Source organism: Gossypium raimondii, chromosome 9, assembly GCF_025698545.1.
Source record: "Gossypium raimondii isolate GPD5lz chromosome 9, ASM2569854v1, whole genome shotgun sequence".
NCBI lineage: Eukaryota > Viridiplantae > Streptophyta > Magnoliopsida > Malvales > Malvaceae > Gossypium > Gossypium raimondii.
This window is the reverse complement of record NC_068573.1, coordinates 14223348-14246485: the sequence shown is the minus strand read 5'-3', so window position 1 is coordinate 14246485 and position 23138 is coordinate 14223348. Positions and strand designations below refer to the sequence as shown.

The window sequence follows — 23138 nt, the reverse complement described above, 5'->3', positions numbered from 1 at the left end:
ATTACAGATCTTATCTCCCTAAGCAGTAGTGGAGCAGATCAAAGATGGTGGATTTTACCTCCCTGAGGTTACAGTGGAGTACATTGAAGCCAGTAATTCTATCTTCCTAGGCAGCAGTGGAATAGATTGAATATTACAGATCTTATCTCCCTAGACAGTAGTGGAGTAGATCGAAGATGGTAGATTTTACCTCTCTGAGGTTACAGTGGAGTATATTGAAGCCAGTAATTCTAATTCCCTGGTCGGCAGTGGAATCGATCGAAGAAAGCAGATTTTGTCTTCATGTATTGGCATGAAGTAGATCAAAAAGATCAGATCTTATCTTCCCATACTGGTGGCGAAGTAGATCGAAGATACAAGTCTTGTCTCCTTGAAGTTGTAGTGGAGCAGACAGAAATAACCGGTCCTATCTCCTTGGAGTTGCAATGGAGTGGATTAAAATCACAGATCTCATCTCTGTGAAATTACAGTAGAGCAGATCGCATCCGATTTATCTTTAAGTCGTAGCAGAACAAGTTGAAATTACAACATATGAATCCTATCTCCCCGAAATTTCAATGGAGTAGATCGAAGCACCAATTCCTATACCTCTGAAGATGCAGTAGGAGGGAATGTGGTTACTTGAAGAAGAAAAGCATTGAAGAAGGCGAGGCTCAGTAAAACTGGGCACAATTGGGCTTTTACTCTTTGCTCTATTCCCGTTACACGACAATGAGCAAAGAGGGGCAGCTGTACAATCCCAATAATGCCCAGACCCACTCAAAACAGGCCTAATTAACAGCCCAAACCCCCAAAACAGAAACCCTAATCAGTTAGCTGCAAATCCCAACAGCAACTTCTCCAGCCGCCGCAAGATCTGGAGTCGACCACCTCTGCGCGCGCTGAAATCTCCACTTTCGCCTGTAAACATGGATTAAAGAGTCCAATAGAAGAAAACATGTAAAATAGCAAACAATTTTCGGGCTATAAAAGCCCTATTTCATGTACTCAAAAGGGGGGATTTTTTGAACAAAAAAAAAGATACAGAGAAAAAGATTGAAAAATCAGTGTAAAGAGATACGAAAGAGAGGAAAAACTCTTTGTATCAAAAGATTGAAAAATCAAAAACAGAGAATAAAAATTTTTGAAGGTATTGAGATTGGTTCCGTTTTTCCTTTCTCTTTACTGTTTTGTTCCTTTTCTATTTTCTTCCTTGTTTTTAAAAAACAGATGAACGAAATAACGAGGGAAAAGGAGAAGTTTCTTACCGACAGAGGCACGCCGTCGGCATTCTTGCTAACTTTGACGTGAGGAGCAGGAGGGGGGTTGGACCTTGCGGCTGTTGTGGTTGCAAATTGAATAGTGTTTTCATTTAGGGTTTGAAAAACGGGATTTTATCTGGTATGAAAAACGGCACCGTTTTAATGTAACCCAATAACACGTGTGACCCGACCCAGAACCCGACCAAATCCGCGTTTTCTACTGCAGCGGGGATATTTGTTTCTTTGGTCCTTCCCCTTTCGTGTTCAATTTGATTTAGCCTCTTTTTAGATTTTGACCCTAAAATTATTGTTTAAATTTGATTTAGCCCCCGTTTATTACTACTTTTATTTCATTTATTAGCATTATTATTATTATTATTGCCATATTTATACACATGCATCTTTCATATAGTACATACGCATATTTTCCATATATAATATGCATATTTTTAATATATATACTGATTTAAGTTTTTATAAATACGTGCATATGCTTTATTCATGCTTTTTCTAAATTTTTTTCTAATTTATTTTTTTTAACTTTTATAAATATATATATACGTATCTTTTTATATCATTTTCATTTTCTTTAGAAATATATTTACATATATATATATGTATTTGAATATATACGTATGCTAATTTTCACGATTTACCTATGTATATATAGTTATACATTTTATTTTTCTATTTTGTAGATATATATACATATGATTTAAATTAAAATAATGATTTCATGTTATGCATTAACATTTATCACACTTTGAAAAACATATATTTTGGTTTTTTTCAAAATTTTTGTTTTAAATCATCATATTTTATAAACTTCCAAAATATTTGGCATTCATGATTCTCGAGAAAGATCGTGTCCTAACTTACTGGATTGCGATTATTTTTCGATGAATTTAGAAAGCCAAGTATTTGTTTTGCAATAAATTCACAAATTTTAAATAAAAGCTTATTCTCGGGAATTCAAAATGTTGGGTCCTAACTTACTGGTCATGACATTTTCTTCTCGAAATAAGAATTTTCAAAAGCAAAAGGCAATATTTGGGTATTTTGAAGATTTAAAAACATTGTGCCCTAACTCACTGGGTGTGGTGTTTTATTTCTTTGAAATAAGAATGCCTTATTATTTTTCGTTCATGAAATAAAAAGTTTCCTTTTAAAATCTTTTCAATTTTTCGACACCAAGGCATTAAAAAAATCAAATTGGTACCAATTTTGGGCGTTACGAGGGTGCTAATCCTTCCTCGTGCGTAACTGACTCCCGAACCTATTTTCTCAAATTTCGTAGACCAAAATTGTTTTTAAGGTGAGCCGATCACACCTCAATTAAGGATAGGTGGCGACTCCAATTTTTGTGTTTTAAAAAAGTCGACACTAAATTTTTGTTTTCAAAAAAGCGGTTTCGACAGCTGCAATGCCAAAGAGATAGGATTCGCTGCCCACAGCTTCAATCCGCTCCACTTCAGCTATTTCAAGTCTTAACGCCAGGGAGATAAGATTCACTGCCCTCACCTTTAATCTGCTCCGCTATAACGTCAGGGAAGTAAGATTCACCGTTTTGGCTTCAATCTATTTGACTGCAATGTAGGGGAACCAAGATTCGCCGTCGTAGCTTCAATCTATTCCACTGCACCGCTAGAGAAGTAAGATTCGTCGTTGTGGCTTGAATCTGCAATGTTGGAGAAACAAGATTCGCTGTCGTAGCTTCAATCTGTTCCACTACACCGCCAGGGAAGTAAGATTCGCTGTTATGGCTTCAATCTATTCCACTATAATGCCAAAGAGATAGGATTCGCTGCCCACAGCTTTAATCCGCTCCACTTCAGCTAATCTAAGTCTTAACGCCAATGAGATAAGATTCACGCCTCGACTTTAATCTGCTCTGTTGCAACGCCGAGACACAAGATTCACTATTTTTAGCTTTAATTTGCAACGTCAAGGCGATAAGACTGGTGTCTTCGATCTCTCGCCAAGACAGAAGGCAAGATCTCGCTATTTTCGATCTGCTCCCTACTGACTCGGGGAGATAAGACTTGCTGTCTTCAATCCACTCCACTGGAACTTTAGAGAGATAAGTTTTATGGTTTCACCGATCTATTCTCTGGGGAACATGACCTGTATAATTCATTTTATTAACCTAATTATGCCTAGTGATTAGGATGTCATGATCAGAATGAATCAAGTGCTCCTAACTAGACATGTATGAATGATGTTTGTATGAATGCAGAATGTCATTTTTCGAGAATGATCTTTATTTATCGCTTAGGTTGTTGTTGCTCAAATTTTATTAAGGCTTTGTCATTGACGTACTGCAACACCTTCTTACTCGGCTGGCATTTCCAAAGAAACACTTGATCAAATTGCCCCCCACTGTGAATTTCAAAGTTTGATCAAATTGCTCGCCTTGAAAATCATTGCTTGTTTGTTCATTGAAGTTTTGTCACCAACAAGATATCTTGTCATCTCGTTCAATCAATATTTGGACAACAAAATCTGAAAGAACAGTCTTAATTTAGACTTTTCCTTCTTAGACATTTCAACCTTTAAACTTGGTGTGTTCTAAACAATAGTCCTGTTTCAGGTTACTATATTATTTAGAAACTTCCAGAGTAATATGCAAAACTTCTCTTGTGAAAGTTTTATTAGTCCATTAATCATTATTCCAATGCAACACGCTTCCAAAAGAACATACTGGATAAAATAGAATTGATTTGAGAGCATAGCTCGAAATGAATAAATTATCAAGAATATTGAGAATAAAAGAGGAATTGACTTGTATCTTGAAAAAGAATGAAGTATTCCAAGAATAAGCAAATATAAATAGTATAAAGACTAGGTGCCCCAGATATCGCAGCTTGAACTTCTCTGTACAAATTTCCTGAAGACCATTCTGAGTTTGACATATGTTTAGAAGATCTACAGTACTCTGTCGATGCCCCAATATTTCGCTTACCCTTTCCTATTGATTCATGCATAACAAGATCACCACATGCCTCAATTTGATCAAAATTTAAGCTGCTCTGATTACCTCATATCCCATTCTAATCAAAATTTGAGTCGCCCTTTTCGGGTTTTCAACTCAAATCCCCTTTGGTCTCAAGGCGTCCTTTGCGGATTTTCACCTTGACCTCTCATTTTTCTTTTCTTTTTCTTTTTTCTTTCTTTTGCTTTTTTTTAATATTTTTTTTATTGAATCTGAACTCATAGGATTAGGCATGTCCTTGTTATTCCTTCTGATCAAAATCGACGCTTTTCCAGATAAGGTCTTCCACATAAGGTCCTTCCCAGCTTGGGATGAAGTTCTTTTTGTATGGGAAGGATCTTCTTCAATACTAAGTCCCTCTCATGGAATTCTCTAGGGCGGACCTTTTTTGTGAGCTCGCATCATTTGCTTTTGGTGCATTTGACCATGATGGATAACTTTGAACATTCCTCTTTAATCGAGATTGGATCTAAAAACTCAGAGAGAATGAATCTTGTCTTCAATAGGAAAAACCGCGATAGGCCCAAGAGAAAGGCATTGCCCTGGCAGAGTTTTTTTTTTGCGTCATCTTTTTTTTGGGCGATATAGTATTAATCGTGAGCAGACTGCAAATTTTTGATCTTGTGCTATTGTTCAAATTTAGTACATTGTCAGATATGATCCTTTTGATGTTCCATACTGGCTTATGATTCTTCAAGAATTTGCTAACTGTCGACTTTGTGACATTGGCATATGAAGCAGCTCCACCCATTTAGTAAAGTAGTTGACGACCACAAAGATGAATCGATGACCATCAGACTCTTTTGGCAAGATCGACCAAATGACCTTTATGCCCCACATAAGGAGAAGTCATGTATCCCAATGATTCTTTGTAGGGTAAGATCCGTTTCTCGACTACCATCCTTAATAGGTCCGAAAATAGGCTACAATCTATGTCATCTTCAAAGTCATGAGATCCCTCTAAACACATGTCTCGCTCAAAAGGAGATTCTGAGTCTGTAGCAGCGTCACTCATGTTGTTAATATCCAGGGACCTATTGTAGGTACAAAAGAATATACAAAGAATGTACGAATTTAAGAATAATTATCTATACAGTATGATTATGAATGAAAGATTGATTTGGAAGAAAATCCAAAAGAATGAAAGAATAAAAAAATAATTATTAGTAAAGAATGAAAGAATATTGGCTCAAAAAATGATCGCAAAAATGTATTTCATTAAAATAATGACGTTCAGACATGAGCATATTTCACAAATGAGTTCTCATTGCCTCTAGGCTGAAAGCAACAAGTGTGTTTTGAATATTACTCTAAGTAAGCTCTAAATACTACAGGGTTTTCTTCTGCAGTCTGATTATTCAGAACACTCCCAAGTTTATAAGGGTAAATGTCTAACAAGGTCCCTTTTCAGTTGTCTTCATGTATGACATTGATGTGAACGTTTCTTTTAACTCATTCATGGAACTTCATTTTTTATTGTCCATCATATTTTGTTGGACCTTAGCTAACGCTCTTGCAGCAGTAGCTGGTCCTACCTCTCCCTTTGGAGTTGTTCAGGTCTTTCCAATCTTTGGTCCATTACTTTATTTTTTCCTCGTGTACCGATATTTTAGAATAAATGCCAAAATTTTAGGGTCATTTTGTGAGATTTAATGTATATGGTGCAATGCAAAGCTAATGCATGAATGCAATGAATACCATGAATGCAAAAGAAGAGAGGCGTTGATTCTGATTCAATTCTATTAGAACAACTTTTCTAGAAAATAAATCTCTTTACATAAAATGGATATTTATACGGCCTTGTCCTCATACTCCAAGTGAAGACATCAATCCCTTTCTTCATATTCGGATGTTAAAATCTCGTAAACTTTCTAAAAAAGGTGTCTCTTCTATCTCCTTGTTGCTTGATTCGGGCCGCGAATTGCTACTCATTCATCCTCGTGATGCTCATTGGCTTCTCTTTAAAAGGTCGGGAGGTTGACGACTCTCGAATGATCTTTATCAACTTGAATCCTCGGGCAACGAAGCAAAGTTGCATAGTCCTCCCTTAGACCATCATCTTTCTCTCCTTACGTTTTCTCGGACTATATTTGGACGACCGTATTATCTCCCACTTTATCAAGAAATCCGTTTTCTTATGACAAGCTCTCTATTTAGATACTGAAAGTGAATCAACACCTCTTTTCTATGATGAAAATGCTATGCAATCATAACCATAACAAAATGAAAAAGGTTAGTGCAAAATAAAAGCAAGTAAGAAAGAAACAAATTGAGCATCTACTCGGGAAACCACTAGGGTTTGGTGTAATTATTCCTAATGTGGGAAACTAGGGTTCACTATATGTAGTTTGGCTCTTAGGTAAGGGTACCTGAACCATTAGATTCCTCGATCCTCACCCATTATAGGCTCATACGGATAAAATTCAGTTCAGGGGAATACATTTCCCTATGACCATGCGGAGATGAAAATCTCACGAAGACATAGGTACGGATGTATCCCAAAAGTGATCCACTATCCCATGCGGAGGTGAAAACCTCACGAATGCGTAGTTTCTCACTCCCACTTAAAAGGGTATGACCGAGTGGTCATGCAATGCAATGCGCAGAAATATATCCAAACTTCAACTAACACAGCGATTATAAATCACAATGATGAAAATCGTAATAAAGACAAATGAAAGTGCAACGAAAGGATCGTATATTTAAACCAAGTTTTTGATTTTTGACAAAAAGACAAAAAGTAATCAACTTGTGGCTTGACTCTCGTGTTTATCCCCAGTGGAGTCGCAAGTTGTCGAAACCATTTTTTATTTTGAAAAACGGGGTCGACTTGGATTTTCAAAAAAAAAAATGGGAGTCGCCACCGATCCTTTTTATTTAGGTGTGATCGGGTCACCTCAAAAAGTGGTTATTTTTAATAAGCAATTTGACTTTATTAAAACAACGATTTTGGTCCACAAAATTCAGAAAAACGAGTTCGGGAGTCGGTTATGTACAAGGAAGGATTAGCACCCTCGTAACACCCAAAAATTGGTACCTAGTTAATTAATTAATGTCTTAATGTCGAAAATTAAAAACTTTGAAGATATTTAAAATACGATCTTTTGTTTTTAAAAAAAAAAGCTTATATAAAACAAGTTACTCGATAAGACCCTCTCATTTCGAAAAGAGAAAATGTCACACCCAATGAGTTAGGGCATGATATTTCACTTCCTCAAAAACGAGCTTGTCCAAAAAAAACTCGTGCAATAAAATTTAAAAGGATATTCAATTGTTTAAGTCAGATCAAGAAATCGCAGCCCAATACGTTAGGGCACAATTTCTCAAAATTCTAAACATTGAATATTATCTTTATTATTTAAAAAAATCCTCATCTCGAGAAAACAACGTGTCATATCCAATGCGTTAGGACACAACGTATTGAATTCTCGATAATGAGCTTTTTATATATGTTTTGATTAAAGAGCATTCTCAATTATTCAGATTCAACGAAAGAGTTGGAACCCAATACGTTAGGGCTCAATCTTCTCGAAGATTCCAAATACCGAGTATTGCCATTATTTTTCAAAATTTTCTCTTTATACGAATTTGGGTAACAATTATATAATGGAGTAACAATTGTGATAATATAAATATAAATAGCATGGTCAAGAACAATAATAATAATAATAATAATAATAATAATAATAATAATAATAATAATAATGAAAAGATAAGTAAAAAACAAATCAATCATGTATACACAATATCAAGTAAAAATAAAACCAAAACATTTAAAGAATATAATAATGGTCATGTGAATAAATAAATAAATAAACATCAAGTAAAGCAATAATAATAACAAAGAAAATAGATAAAATTATAAAATATAAATATATATATGTACATATAAGAAAATTATATATGTATGTGAATTATAAAAATAAAAATATATATATAAATATACATATTTTAATATGTAAAAAAATATAAGTATGTATATAAAATTATGAAACATAGAAAATATATAAAAGTATGTGTATATATATATTTATAAAAATTAAAAATGTGTACGTATATGTATATATTATAAAACGTATGTATGTATACATGCATATATATAACAAAATTTGAAATTTAAAGGCATAAAAAGTAAATAATAATGATACAAGATTAATGATGCCACATAATAGTATTAATAATATTAAAATAATTAATTTAATAATAATAATAAATAAAAATAGAGGATTAAATAACATCAATAATAAAAAACCAATGAATTTAAAATAAAGAGTATAAAATAAAAAATATATATAAGGCAAAATAAAATGTAAACAAATTTGAAAATAATGAATTTGAAAATGAATAAAAAGGGAAAAAGAGATTTGAAATCAGCAATATACAAATCAATAAATAAATTATACACAAATCAACAAAATAAGAACAAGCCACAGAAAATAAGAACGCAAGAGAGAGAGAAATTTGAGTGAATACTCTTAAGAATTATTATTACTCCCCACTCCCCCCCTTTACAATGAATGGAGAGGCCTCTATTTATAGTTAAGCCTCCCCAAATCCAACGGTACCAATTAATTACATCAATGGCTAAGATTAAAGGATATCTACAAATTAAATCTGTAAGATTACAAAATCATATCTTCTAAGATTGCATATCATATTTAAGATTGCATATCCTTGAAGATTATGTTTCCATACGTGTCAAACTTGTAGATGGACTTTCAACCTTTTCAAGTAATGGGCCATTCCGATCGGGCCAAATGATATAATTTTGGACTGGACTTGGACTCTGTTTTATTATTTTGGGTTTATTATTATTTTGTGAGCCCGGGCTAAATTGGCCTATTACAATATGTATATTCCCCATAACATAATTTCTAGACTTGTATGCACATGATTTATAAGATGTCATATGATTTTGGGAACTCCCTTCTCCAACACACTAGGATGTGAATATACCACTACTGGTTCACAGATAATAACTGTCATTTGGCTGTGAATGCACAATAAGTTCTTGCAGTTGGAATATGCTTTTCTCTATGGGTTCACAGTAATAAGTCTTGCAGATGAAACCTGTTTTTGGCTATAAATTCTATAGCATAAACCTGTATTAGGAATCTGTTTCGACTGTAGATACACAATAATACTTGTAGCTGGAATATGCCTTCTTCTGTGGCTGCATAGCTAAACTGATTAATGCAGATAAACTGCCAAACTTCCTCTGATCATATCGTCCCAACCCATGCAATGCAATATGACATGTTGAATATAGATAAAATATGATAGTATTTAATGTACTAATCACATGGCAAACCAATAGCAAGGTCATGTTTTTTCATGTATTCGAATTCAGAATTATCATACGGCTTGTCATACATACATTCGCATGTATAGATACAGTAGTAACATAAATTATTCATGATTCATGCAAATGTTCATAAATATAAATAAATACCGCAATAATTTGATCAATCATAAATTCTAGCATGTTTCATATCAACAAGAACCAAATTGCATATTTTAATTCACTAAAAATAGTTCGTAACCTATTCAGGCACTAATCTGATCAAAATATAAAATTTTGGGTGAAAACTATAAATTCTAAGTTACAGGGGACACACAACCGTGTGGAGGTGGCACACGACCATGTGAGAAGCAAAAACCTAGGGGTTTAGGGGGGACATGGTCGTGTATGGTGGTCGTGTGGTCAACACGGGCGACCTACATTCCCGTGTGGTCTAAACTAGGCTCAATTTTTGCCTCAATTTTCACATAAAAGAACACACACCTGACTTTTGAGATCTTGAACGTTGTTCCTTGTGCCTAGATCCCATCTGAGGTACTTGGAATGGGTCCTTCAAACAAAATTTACACGCGAATCAATAATAATTTTTAAGATTTATCAAAATTATCAAGATTTTGGGGAAAAACTCATAAAATATTTGTAATATAGTTGAAAGATTAACAAGAACGATGAAATCTCAAAATTTATAGGTTCTACAAATTGGAACGAGAGTACTTACTGAGATTTTGATGAGAGTTTGAGGATTATCGATGCTAGATTCAACAATTCAGTGAAAGAACGGTTTAATTGGGACTTGATTTTGATTTGAGATTCAGGAGGTTAAATTCTAGAAAAGAATGCAAAAATTTTTTATGGAAAGAAAAGGGAGAATTAAGGAGAAAAAAGAATTTAAAGAGATGAGAGAAAATTTCTTTTTAAGGTTTGAAGAGGAAATAAAATCCTTGTATGATTAGGAATAGGGATTAAATACTTAGGGTTCAGAAATTTTGAGGGGTTGAAGGTTTAAATACCCTTTTTTCGAAAAATGAAAGAAAATGGAAATAGAGTTTACATGACTTGAACCTATGGAGTAAAGGAAGAAATGATAAAGCCTTACCATTTCGGTTGCTACCTATTCTTAATTTATTTCTAACACATTTAATATATATACAAATTTGATTTTATTCCTTAGTTGCTGAAAAAAAATAAAACAAAATAGGAAGAAAAGGATTTAAACCTTAGTTCTCTAGGCAATGTACTAACGACACGTTTGGTTCGCTGTATTGGATTAAAGGTGTATTGGATTAGAGGTGTAATGGAATAGAGGTGTAATGGAATAGAGGTGTAATAGCAAATCAACTGTTTGGTTGAATGTAATGGAATATAGGCGTAATAGTAATCTTGTGTTTGGTTGAATGGAATAGAGGTGTAATAGCATAATGGAAAAAATTAAAATGACTAGAATACCCTTAGCATAAATTTATTTTGGTAAATGATTATTGTTATTGTTATTTAAATTTTAATAAGATTATTATTATCAATAATAAATAATTTAATCATATTTAAACATAATTATTATTAAATATATTTTAATTAAAATATATAATTTAATAAAATTCTTAATAATCAATATTTTTATCTGAATTTACTAAAATAATAATATATGATACTATAAAATATATTTTAACATAATTATTATTAAATATAATTTAATAAAATATATAATTTAATAAAATTCTTAATATTAAATATTCTTATATGAATTTTCTAAAATCATAATATATAATACTATAAAATATAATTTAACATAATTATTATTAAATATAATTTAATAAAATAGATAATTTAATAAAATTCTTAATATTAAATATTCTTATATGAATTTAATAAAATCATAATATATAATACTATATAATATAATTTAAAATAATTATTATTAAATATAATTTAATAAAAATATATGATTTAATAAAATTCTTAATATTAAATATTCTTATATGAATTTAATAAAATCATAATATATAATACTATAAAATATAATTTAAAATAATTATTATTAAATATAATTTAATAAAAATATATAATTTAATCTAAAGTTTGAATGTGTATTTACCTAGCAAAAATCAATGAACTCTCGTGTAACTATAACCTTAATAATATATGATGTATAATTAATATTTCGTGACTAATTAATAGCATAGAGATAAATATAGTAATGACGAATTTATAGTATACGATTAAAATGCTAATAATTTATAGTATACAATTAAAATATTATAAATAAAATAATAGTAAATAATATATAAGATAAATTAACATATATATAATTCATATATTTAGAAGGAATAAAGATAAATTTAGTGTGATAAAATACAACATTACTTTGAAATCAAGGTTGCGAATTAGTTTTCGTGCAAGCTTTTCCAAATGCTATATTAATGATATTGAACAAGTAGTAATGTAAAGCTCTTTTCTTATATCCTTCAAATACTTCAACTGATTTCTCCATTTATCAGCAAGATAAAAGCCATCCTGAGCAGCAAAACAACTTCCAAATATAGCATTTGATCCAGTCATCCTCATAAACAAACAAGTCAACCCCCTATTACAAGCCTCAGTTCCCAATAGGCAATAGGAGAAAAACAAGATTCTAGTGGCAACATAATTCCAAAATATATAAACATGCATTTAAAAACTTTTAGATCAAACATCAAATTTACTGGCAATGTTGCAACAAAGCGAAGTGCCATCCTCTTTATCGGTATGAACAGAGAAATAGGTGTCTGGGCATAGCCCCAACAATCTCAATGCTTCCTCTACAACTTCGTCTAGATTCTCGCAGTAAACACCAACATGATCACCTGTTTCATATCTGAAAAGGAAGACAAGTATGAGCTGGTGAAGTTCTCTATTATGTAGCATCTAGTTTTAAGATGAGGATAAGAGAGGAGAGGAGGTCATCATAATTGGAAAAAGAGAAAAAAAAACTTAGCAATACAGAACAGAATATTTTGGAAAGTAGTAACTTACGATAGTCCAGTGCCAGTAATATCAAATTCAAGATGGATGCAAGAACGATCAGATGCAGGAGTATGAAGCTCCTTCCTCACAGCTACATTAGACCTTCAAGTTAGAAACAAAAAACCAAGTTAGATTTCATCAAAGAAGAATACTAAAAAAATGGCCACCAGGATATCTGAAAAAACTATTCCTGTATACCTGCATGGATGTTGAGCATCATAAACAGTGTGGCCATTTGCATTGTTCCAGTTCTTATCCTTGACAGGTGCATTTGCAGGATCATAAAATACAACACGGTATTCCAAAACAGCAGCAGTGTATGGGGTAGAAACAGTTGTTGCATCATCATCATCACGCAGCAACGAGAACAATGGTTTGTTCCTGTTATGGACCTACAATTCTATATAATATATTTGTTGATTTGAAATAAGGATGCTAGTTGAACCGAAACAAGAAAAATGATTACTGTATCATTTATATAGATGTACCTCGAGGAAGGGACTGCTTCAACTTGTCAGCCTTCTCAGCATCCGACACGTAAAGTGTGTACAAGTACTTGGAGCAGCGGACCTTGAACTTGACAAAATCTTTGCTCTTCTTGATCTTTACAGAGCATGCATCTTTCCTTCTGGCAGTCAGAAGGAAGTCCTTGATGTCATGAATCTGCTTAGGCTGTAAATCATAACCCAGAAAACATTCATTTAACCCAGGAAGTCAAATCACAGTTAAGGCATAAATCAATTATAGTACAGAGGCCGGTGAGAGCCAAAATCGCAAAATAAGGATCATAATAAGTAAATAAGAAACTCAATGAACAAGGAAAATACAGATTGAAACTAAAAGAATATACACATTCTTAACAAATGATATCATAATCAGATATTCTAGAATTAAAATGTTGTAACATGTAGTAAAAATATGTGCAATTCCTTCAAACATAAGCCAAATCCAAAAGAAAAGACATAACATTGCATTAGGACGACTATTTGCAAATAAGCAAATCAGCAACACACAGAGCAAGTAAAACACAAATTACAACTCAAGATCTGAGAACAGCGCACACATTCTTAAACATATTCAGATGTTTTAGACTGAAAATATCATTAAATGATGCAGCAAAAACACGGGCAAAATTATCAACTTTTTCCCATCTTCAAACACAGTTAATTTCCCATTTCCAACTTGTAAGGTGCTCTCGTACTCTTCATTTTTCCAAAAATAACCGTATCGGAAACTTGTATTTCAAGCAATGTTCAACAGATTCTTGGGCATGGATATGACATTAATATATTCCAAAGATTCCCAAATACATAAAAGAACACACTTATGAAGCATACATACACATATCTTACAAAAACACCTGAGTCCAATTAACATTACCTCCAAATTTATGTAAAACTTAATTGAGAAAACTCGAACCCATATCCAACATTCATCAGCAGCAACATAGCCGACAAAACAAAAATAATTATTTATAGAGCTACTATCCAATGAGCTAAAACAGACAAACAGAGGTATATTTTAACAATGAAAATAATCGATTGCCTTAAACACCATATAGTGTTCCAATCAATCAAATTACAGCAGGCATTAAAACCTTTCCCTTTCGTTAATTCACAACTATTAGCTTCATTAATCAAATCCTATGTACAGTTGATCGATTGAAAGTGTAACATTTCAAAGACGAAATTTAAACACAAAACTGGTTAACATTGAAATTACATGTAAATATAACCTAAAAAACCAAAAAATTAATCATATTTTCAGATTTCAGGCCGAAATGGAATGAAATGAAAGGCAAATCCATTTTTTCCCCAAAAAAACAAAAATAAAGAAACAATATTTCAAGAAAAGATCATTAAATTCATGGTATATATAAAGAAATTTAATTGAAATCAAAGGAATAGAAGAAGGGAAAAGCGTACTTAGGAACCATTGCTGCTACTCTCTGTTACTCTGTTACCTCATACGATTCGTAATTGAAGGCCTTGCTGAAGGTTGTTAGGGTTTGTTAAAGGGTTGGTCAGGATAGAAGCATGAAAAGGAGGGAGAAGGTTGGAAGGAAAATGGGAAGAAAAATGAAAAAAAGAAGAAGATGCTGCAACGGGTTGGAGGGTAAAAGAGGACCGATTAGGTAATCCTTTCTTTTGGAAGGGATTACAAATCGGCGCTGCATAAGGGAAAATGGGGAATCGGTGCGCTGCGTAATAGGCCCGTATTAGGGCAATACAATCAATCAAACAGGGTAATTAGTGGGGCCACAGATTAAGGGTGTATTGGCTAATCCAATACACCCAACCAAACATGCTCTAAGTTTTTAACCATCAAGATTAAGACTCATTTCTTGATAATTTTATTAATATTTATCCTATGTAATTTGGGGTGTTACATGCAATATTAATTTGCTTAGTATATATATGATTTAATTTGGAAAAGTTTATTAACATATTTAATTATATAATTAAGTTATTATAACATTGATTACCAATTTTGTAAATTGAATTAGATCCATTTCTATTTTAGCTTAAAATACACTGCAACAATAATATTTATTTAAATAGATAAGAATTAATATGATAAACTTAAGTTTATCAATTGGATTTTAATATTTATTATTAGTGATTATATCGTACATTATTTTTATATTAATATTAAAAATTATACATGAATATATTTTATAAAATTTAAAAATATTTAATAATAATTTAAATTAATTTAAATTGTAAATTAATAAAATAACAATGCATGATATAATTAATTTCATATAAATTAATAATGAATTTTATTATATTATATATTTGAGAATTACTTACAAAACTTAAGTTAATCAATAGGATGATTTTTTCCTTTAATAGAAATTGTTTACATAATTAAAAGGAATTTATGTCAACCAATAAAATGTTGCCAATTATCGCTCAATAAACTTATCCATATAACTGAAGTTGCCATATTTCCGTAAAAACTTGTTATATATTAGATAACTTTAACCTATAAATTCTCTCATGATTTTTTCAAATGAAAAAATTTAAAGATCTATTTAAATAGTGAAGAAATTTACACTTATTTATAGTGGAAGTATTTCTTCATATAATATATATTATTATATATAAATAATATATAGTAGATGTAATCTCCCCAACTCGGCCTAGACATTAGGCCCCAATTCGAAAGATTACATTGGTCACTGAAATAGTCCGGTAAGCTATTGGAGTTTATAAAATAGTAATATAAAAACATTTGTCTAGTTTAGAAGAACACTTAGCCTATTTCCAGAAAAAACTTACGTGTTAACAAAACCCGACTAAGTAAAACATTTTATTGTAATGGTGACTACTTTTGAAAACTTAGTTAATTTTCACTTTATTTAATAATGTAACACCCCAAACCCAGCTTAGATGTTATGGCCAAATCTAAAGTTGTTACCAAAAATATTTGAAAACCATGTTTCGTATAGCTTGAAAACACCAAAAACTCTTATTACACAAAAACCTGGTTTATTTGAAAGCATATCTTACTTAGTTGTTTTATTGTTAACGTTGTTTGCTTACATTTTCTAGAAACATATAGCTCTGCAGCGGAAATTCTTAAAAGTTAAATTTTGGAAAAAAAATACAATTTGTTGTTTTGAAACCCATTGTTTTGCAGAAAAGTGAAAATTTTTCGATAAAACATTTAAACAGAATCATGCGGAAAACAGAAATAATGTTCAAAACCAAAACAATCCAAATAGTCCAAAATTGACAAAACTCTCAAACTCAAATTTAAATAAATTAAATTTACGATAATATTGTTATGACCGAGCTCCCATCAACCCTACCCGCCTAAGTCTGAGGATTACTTGAAAGTGATAGACATTTTTGAAACTTAGTGTGTAACGCATATATTTATATCATCAGAAATTGATCAGACAAACATATCAAATACAGAACTCATTAGAATAGTGCAGATGTAGAAACATAATCCTACCCCCATCCGCTACATACCAACTCCGACCATCCCATCATATTATATGGGTATGAAACACCCATCCAACCCTACACATCACTTAGTATCGGTATGACACTTTTCAAAATGTTTGCAGCAAAGCTGCCAGTGTATTAGGCGATTTATCACCGTTTACAGAATCATATATATATGTGGCTGAGCCACCAAATACGACAGTTTATTATACTGCCCACACTTCCTCCATATATCAAATCCCATCACAGATGCAAATAGGTACTAACAGATATCAAATATATTTACGACATACATGCTTACAATAATAGATACAGAACATATATTTAACATTTTCCAGACCAAACATGGCATATTACAGGTTTTACCCATCTCATATCACATCAAACATATGTTTTTATATCCAATTTAACACTAATAGATTACCAGAATTCATATTTTATAGCTTATTTAATAGTATACCGACCCTACGGAAGACATATGTTCGATCCAAATGATGTTTACGATCCTAGGAAAAAATCTAGAATTTTAGGTTCACACGCCCGTATGGTCCACACGGCCCAAATAACCCTGACTATGTCTCACACATGGCCTAGCACACGGCCGTGCGGTGTCGATTGTGCAATTTTTCAACTTTCTCCGTTAGCTTTATTTCGTGTTTTTTTGTTACACACCTGGTTCAATTTTGATGTCATTTCACACATGAGTAATCCAAAACCTAAATTAATAGAAAACACGAATCAAATTACACATTCCTTACTCGAATCTAATCGTGAAATCGACAACAAAATGGCCAAACTATGCCAATCAAAATTCCCAATGCAAAGTTAAACGACTTACCCCCGATTTAGGGCCTAGTCGGAACAGTGGTTTCGGGACCACAAATCCGATGAGGAAAAATTTATTTTTACTATATTTTTATGGCCTAAAATTTCACGGAAAGATTTCGTGAAAATTTCGTTCCAAAATTTTGATGTTTGGGCACTCAATTTAGTCAAAAGGACTAAATTGTAAAAAGTGCAAAAGTTGAGTTTTATATGTTAAAGGTATTTAATTGTTATGGAACTATAAATTAGGGGTACTTATATGGTAATTATATCATTAGTTAGTGATAGACAAAAATGGACATGAGATAAGTGAAATAGGATTTTTTTAAGTAAGGGCATTTTAGTCATTTAGTAAATAAATAGAATTAAAAGGGAAAAAGATGTAAAAATTGTGTTCATCATCCTTGCTTGCTGCCAAAACTTTAAGGAAGCCATATCTAGGGTTTCTTCACTTTCTCAAGCTCATAGTAAGTGATTCCAAGCCCCGTTTTTAATGTTCTTTACATTTTTGGAATCCCGATAGCTTAATTTAGCTTATTTTAGCAATAATTTAACCTAGGGTTCATATTTAGAAAAATATCCATAGGTGAAATATGTTTATTTTGATATTTTATGGTAGAATATGAAGCTAGGAATTATGTTAAACAACTTTTGCTAGTCAACTTTAAGTGAAAACGAGTATATTGACATAATAGGCAAAAATATCTAATGTTCATAAGTGTTAGAGTAAGAATTTGATGTTGTCATAGAAGGGAAAAATGTTCAACAAGTTATAAAACATAAGAATAAGAGATGAAGTTTAATTTCCGAGCTTTGGGGCAAAAGTGTAAATATGCAAAAGTTTAGGGGCAAAACTGTAATTTTTCCAAAATTGAGTCAAGGACTGTTTTGATGAATGTGATTATTAAGTAAGCTAAATTTGCTATTATAGATCAAGAAGAACGAAATCCAGAGCTAGACCGGGGAAAGAAAAAGATTGAGGACTAAAGTGTTAGATTTGATCACATTTTTGTACTGAGGTAAGTTTACAGTAAATAAATGCAATATTTTAATAATTATTATTAATGTTGTTATTTTCCAGAAATTATATATTTATTTTATGAATTTATTTAATGTTGACTCAAGTATGAGATGACAGAGAATCAGTGTTAAAAAGTCCCGTTGAAATATAAGGAATGTATCGGATACAAATGTCATGACATTTGGGTAAAGAGGTCCCATGTAAGACCATGTCTGGGACATGGCATTGGCACCGAGATAAGAGGTCTCATGTAAGAACATGTCTGGGACATGGCGTTGGCACCGAGATGAGAGGTCCCCCGTAAGACAATGTCTGGGACATGACATGGGCACCGATATGAGAACTCCCATGTAAGACCATATCTGGGATATGGCATTGGCAGTACAGAAAACATCCCATGTAAGACCATGTCTGGGACATGGCTTTGGCATGTTATTATCAGAAAAGAGACCCAAGTATCCTTATTATTCCAATGTGGCTCAACGGGCTAGAAAACAGATTATGTTCTATGGAAATTCAAGTAAAAGTATAATTAGCAACTTCAGGTGAGTTATAAGAGTTAAGAATATGTTATGATATCAGTGAGAACCAATATTTCAGCAAGAGAAGAGTAAGTTGTAATCTTAAGCTATCTAAATAGGTAAGTAAATAAACAAGTAAATAAGAGTAAGTAAAGAGGAAACTTAAGAACATGATACTTGCATATCATTATTTGTGTTAGATGTTGTTATTTATTTTCTTGTAAAGTTACTAAGCTTTATGCTTACTTCTTTTATTTCTTTTTCTTTCATATAGTATTATCAAGCATAGTCGGGATCTTGAAGATTTCGGAGAGCGTTCACACTATCAACCACCACAACTTGGTATTTTAAGACGATAAATGTTTCGAGCTATGGCATGTATAGGGACTTAGTCATTTCGATTGTATATTCTTAAATTATGACCAAAAGATGATATGTAAATATTTTATGATGAATAATTATTAAAATGGCTAAGTATGAAGGTATTTGTTGTCATAAATGTCTAGGTGATAAATTGTGTAGCAGTTACTAAATTAATTATAAATCAAGCTACGAAACTCAAAATTTAGATCCGCAAATTTTTCCTGAAACTAGACTCATATATATTTTTACCATAAATTTTTCAGAATTTTGGTTTATCCAATTAGTACAGTTTATTACTTAAATTCTCCTCTGTTTCACTGATCGACTTTCCTAACCTCTCATCACTAAAATTTAATTATCTCATTGTACAGACTTCATATGGTGTTCTCACTTGTTTATAAAGAAAATAGACTCAATAAGGAATCTATAAATATAAATTAAAACTCATAAATATTTTTGTACAATTTTAATGATTTTTCAAAGTCAGAACAAGGGATTCCAAAAACCACTTTGACCTTGTCTAACTAAAATGCAAATATCTCATAATGCATAATTCCTTTGTCTACACTGTTATTTTTCTATGAAAATAGACTCAATAATATTTAAATCTATATCTCATCCACCCTCTAATTAATTTTCTACTATCATTGGTGATTTTTCAAAATCATGTCACTACTGCTGTCTCAAAACTGATTCACTACCGATTTTTATGTCCCGAACTTTTAAGTTAAGTCAAGTAACGCCTCATGCTCGACTCCGACAATGGTCTTGGGTAAGGGGTGTTACATCAAACGATTAGCATGAAATAACTCATTACACACACTCCATCTTGAATAAAAGATAAAGAAATGAACACCCTATACCGAAAGAAGTAAGAAATACCAAACAATACAAGAACATGCTACTTATACGAAACGAAATAGAAAACAAATCAATCACCAAATTTGAAGAATCCAATGAACCAAAAACAAGAAAGTACAGGAATTTTGGAGTGGAAAAATAAGAAAGAAAGAAAAAACAAATTTTGCAATTCTTTTTATTGGAAGAATGAAAACAATTCAATGGGGAAAAGAGGGAAACATGAGATTGGGGAATATTTTGGCAAAAATAAAATAAAATAAAATAAAATCAATAACAAGATAATAACAAATTTTAAATTATTAAACCCACCCCTATTTCTCTTAACAACCCACGAAATCCCACCACATCTAGAATACTAACCCCATCTAACTTATTTAGAAAACCAATTTGACTTAAACCAATTTGACTTAATCACCACCAAATAGGTAGCACAAGCAAACACTAACAAAAATAATACCCACTCACACGCACAAGAGCTCAAACTCATGACCTCTACACATGACCAAGACCCTTAACCACTAAAACAGACCCTTAATCATGACAGAGTTAGCAAACAGAAATTCATGTATTTTTGGGGTGTTACAACTCTACCCTCTAAAAGAAATTTCGGCCTCGAAATTTACCTGATTCAAATAGATGTAGATATTGTTGACGAATCGAATCCTCAGGTTCCCAAGTGGCTTCCTTAGTGCCATGATTCCGCTACAAAACCTTAACTAACGAAATAGACTTCCTCCTCAAGACCTTGACATCTCGATCCAAAATCTAAACCGACTCCTCCTCAAAAGTCAAATCCAATCTAACCTCAATCTCCTCAACAAAAACAATATGAGATGAGTCAGACCAATACCGTCTCAACATAGAAACGTGAAACACATCATGGGTCCGGTCCAACTCCAGAGGTAGCTCTAATTGATAGGCAACCGGTCCCACACCTTTCAAAATTCGATATGGCCAAATGTACCTAGGGTTCAACTTGCCCTTACGTCCAAACCGAAATACCTTCTTCCACGGAGATACCTTAAGCAAGACTTGATCACCTATAGAATACTCGACATCCCTCTTTTTCAGATCCGAATATGACTTCTGTCTATCAGAAGTTTCCATAAGACAATCCCGACCCAGTTTAACCTTATCTTCGGTCTTAAAAACTAACTCAGTACCCAAGACCCATCACTCACCCAACTCAGTCTAACACAACGGAGTACGACACTTATGACCATACAGAGCCTCGTAAGCTACCATCTGAATACTGGACTGAAGCTATTATTATATGCAAACTTGGCTAATGGAAGAAAATCCTCCCAACTACCATGGAAGTCGATCACACAACTCTGTAACATATCCTCCAGTATCTGAATCACCCTCTCAGATTGTCCATCTGTCTGAGGATGGAAAGTAGTACTGAAGTCTAATCTAGAACCTAGAGCCTCATGAAGCTACCTCCAAAATTGAGAAGTGAAACGAGGATCTCTATAAGAAATAATCAAGAATGGAACTCCATGAAGTCTAATAATTTCGGAAGCATACAACTTAGTCAGTTCTGAAGGTAGTAACATGTCCTGAAAGGAATAAAATGGGCAGATTTGGTCAATCGATCCACAATGACCCAAACATAATCCTTCTTAGTGGGTGTTAAGGGCAACCAACTAACGAAGTCCATAGTCACTCGTTCTTATTTTCATAGGGGAATCTTAACGGGTTGAAGCAAACCCGAAGGCAGTTGGTGTTCAGCCTTAACTTGTTGGCACATCAGACAACGAGAGACAAAATCTGTTACCTCCCGTTTCAAACCAGGCCACCAATACAAAGCTTGGAGATCCCAATACATCTTATTCCCATCAGGATGCATAGAACAAGGGTTACTATGTGCTTCCCGCAAAATAGGCTACCTCAACTCAGAATTATTAGGCACACAAACCCGTCCCCAAAAGCACAAACCCCATCACTGTTCAGCCCAAAATCAGAAGTACTACCATCCTCAATTTGATGAAATCGCAGAACTAAGGAGTCATCCCCCAACTGTTTAACCCGAATCTGATCAATCCAAGTCGGGTTAATTTGTAACTCGACTAACAAACTCCCATCATTGAATAGACTTAGACGAGCAAACATCACCTTTAAATCAGACATTATTCTATAACTAAGAGCATCGGCCATGAAAATTTAAAATTAGGTGAGCTTTGGGTTTTCATTTAGGCCCATTAATTGGGTCAGGCTTAGGCCTGCCTAATTCTTGTTAATTTTTATGCAAGCCCCAGCCTGAGCCTACCCATGAGCAGGGGAATGATTTTCCATTTCTTCTTTCCCGCCACTTTTTTATTTTTGGTCCAAATTAAAAATTGATTGCATTTAACAAATTAAGAAGTCATACACAACAACATTCTAAGAGCAAGGGGATGATTTTCCACCCAATCGACTGCATAGTTTCCTATCGTAGTATTTATAGCAACCCAATCTGCAATTTCATTATAATATCTAAGAACAAAAGAAAAACAACAAGATCTAAAGGACCTAGTCATAATAGAAATATCATGTTCAACCACACATGAAGCCTAACATCTATATTTGGAGTTCTGACACAAACTTTTCATCAAGCTTTCACGCTTTCCAACACCACGTCTTGCCAAAACCAGAAGTTTATAATAGTAACTTCCTCAACCTCCAAAATTACTGCATTCTTTGACTTCTAAAATTCACCTTAAAGTTCCCACATAATTTAAGTCTAGCAATTATACACTAATCAAGCATAACAAAACAAATGAAAGACCATTCAAGCTATAAACAAAGTTTTCTACAGGCCAACTACACTAGTGATTCATCATGAAAAACAAAAGTTCATACCAGGGGCATTTTCAGGGAATTTTTATGATAATAGCATAATACAAGCAAAACAAAATAATATTTTAATACTTTAGCAATTCAGCACTGTACTTAGAAGAGAAAAATCAAAGCAAATGTTTACCATTCATAGCACAAATATAAACAAGAACATCCTTATTCTTCCTCCCCTTTGTGTCATCCCAAAAATGGATGACGTTTGACATATTCTT

The 23138-nt window shown here is 32.7% G+C and overlaps 1 protein-coding gene and 1 long non-coding RNA gene across 2 annotated transcripts; both read right to left on the bottom strand.

The window, feature by feature from the left end:
• Positions 1 to 12051: 12051 nt before the first annotated feature.
• Positions 12052 to 12901, bottom strand: LOC105797486 (uncharacterized). Its single transcript, XR_008188986.1, has 3 exons — positions 12734 to 12901; positions 12545 to 12637; positions 12052 to 12386 (listed from the first exon to the last, which is right to left on the bottom strand). It is a non-coding gene; the product is annotated as an uncharacterized LOC105797486 (long non-coding RNA).
• A 37-nt stretch (positions 12902 to 12938) lies between these two features.
• On the bottom strand, positions 12939 to 20780 carry LOC128031868 (60S ribosomal protein L38-like). Its single transcript, XM_052621171.1, has 2 exons — positions 20709 to 20780; positions 12939 to 13207 (listed from the first exon to the last, which is right to left on the bottom strand). The coding sequence occupies exons 1-2, from the start codon at positions 20778 to 20780 to the stop codon at positions 13010 to 13012; spliced, it is 270 nt and encodes an 89-aa protein (XP_052477131.1). The 3' UTR covers positions 12939 to 13009.
• Between the last annotated feature and the right edge of the window lie 2358 nt (positions 20781 to 23138).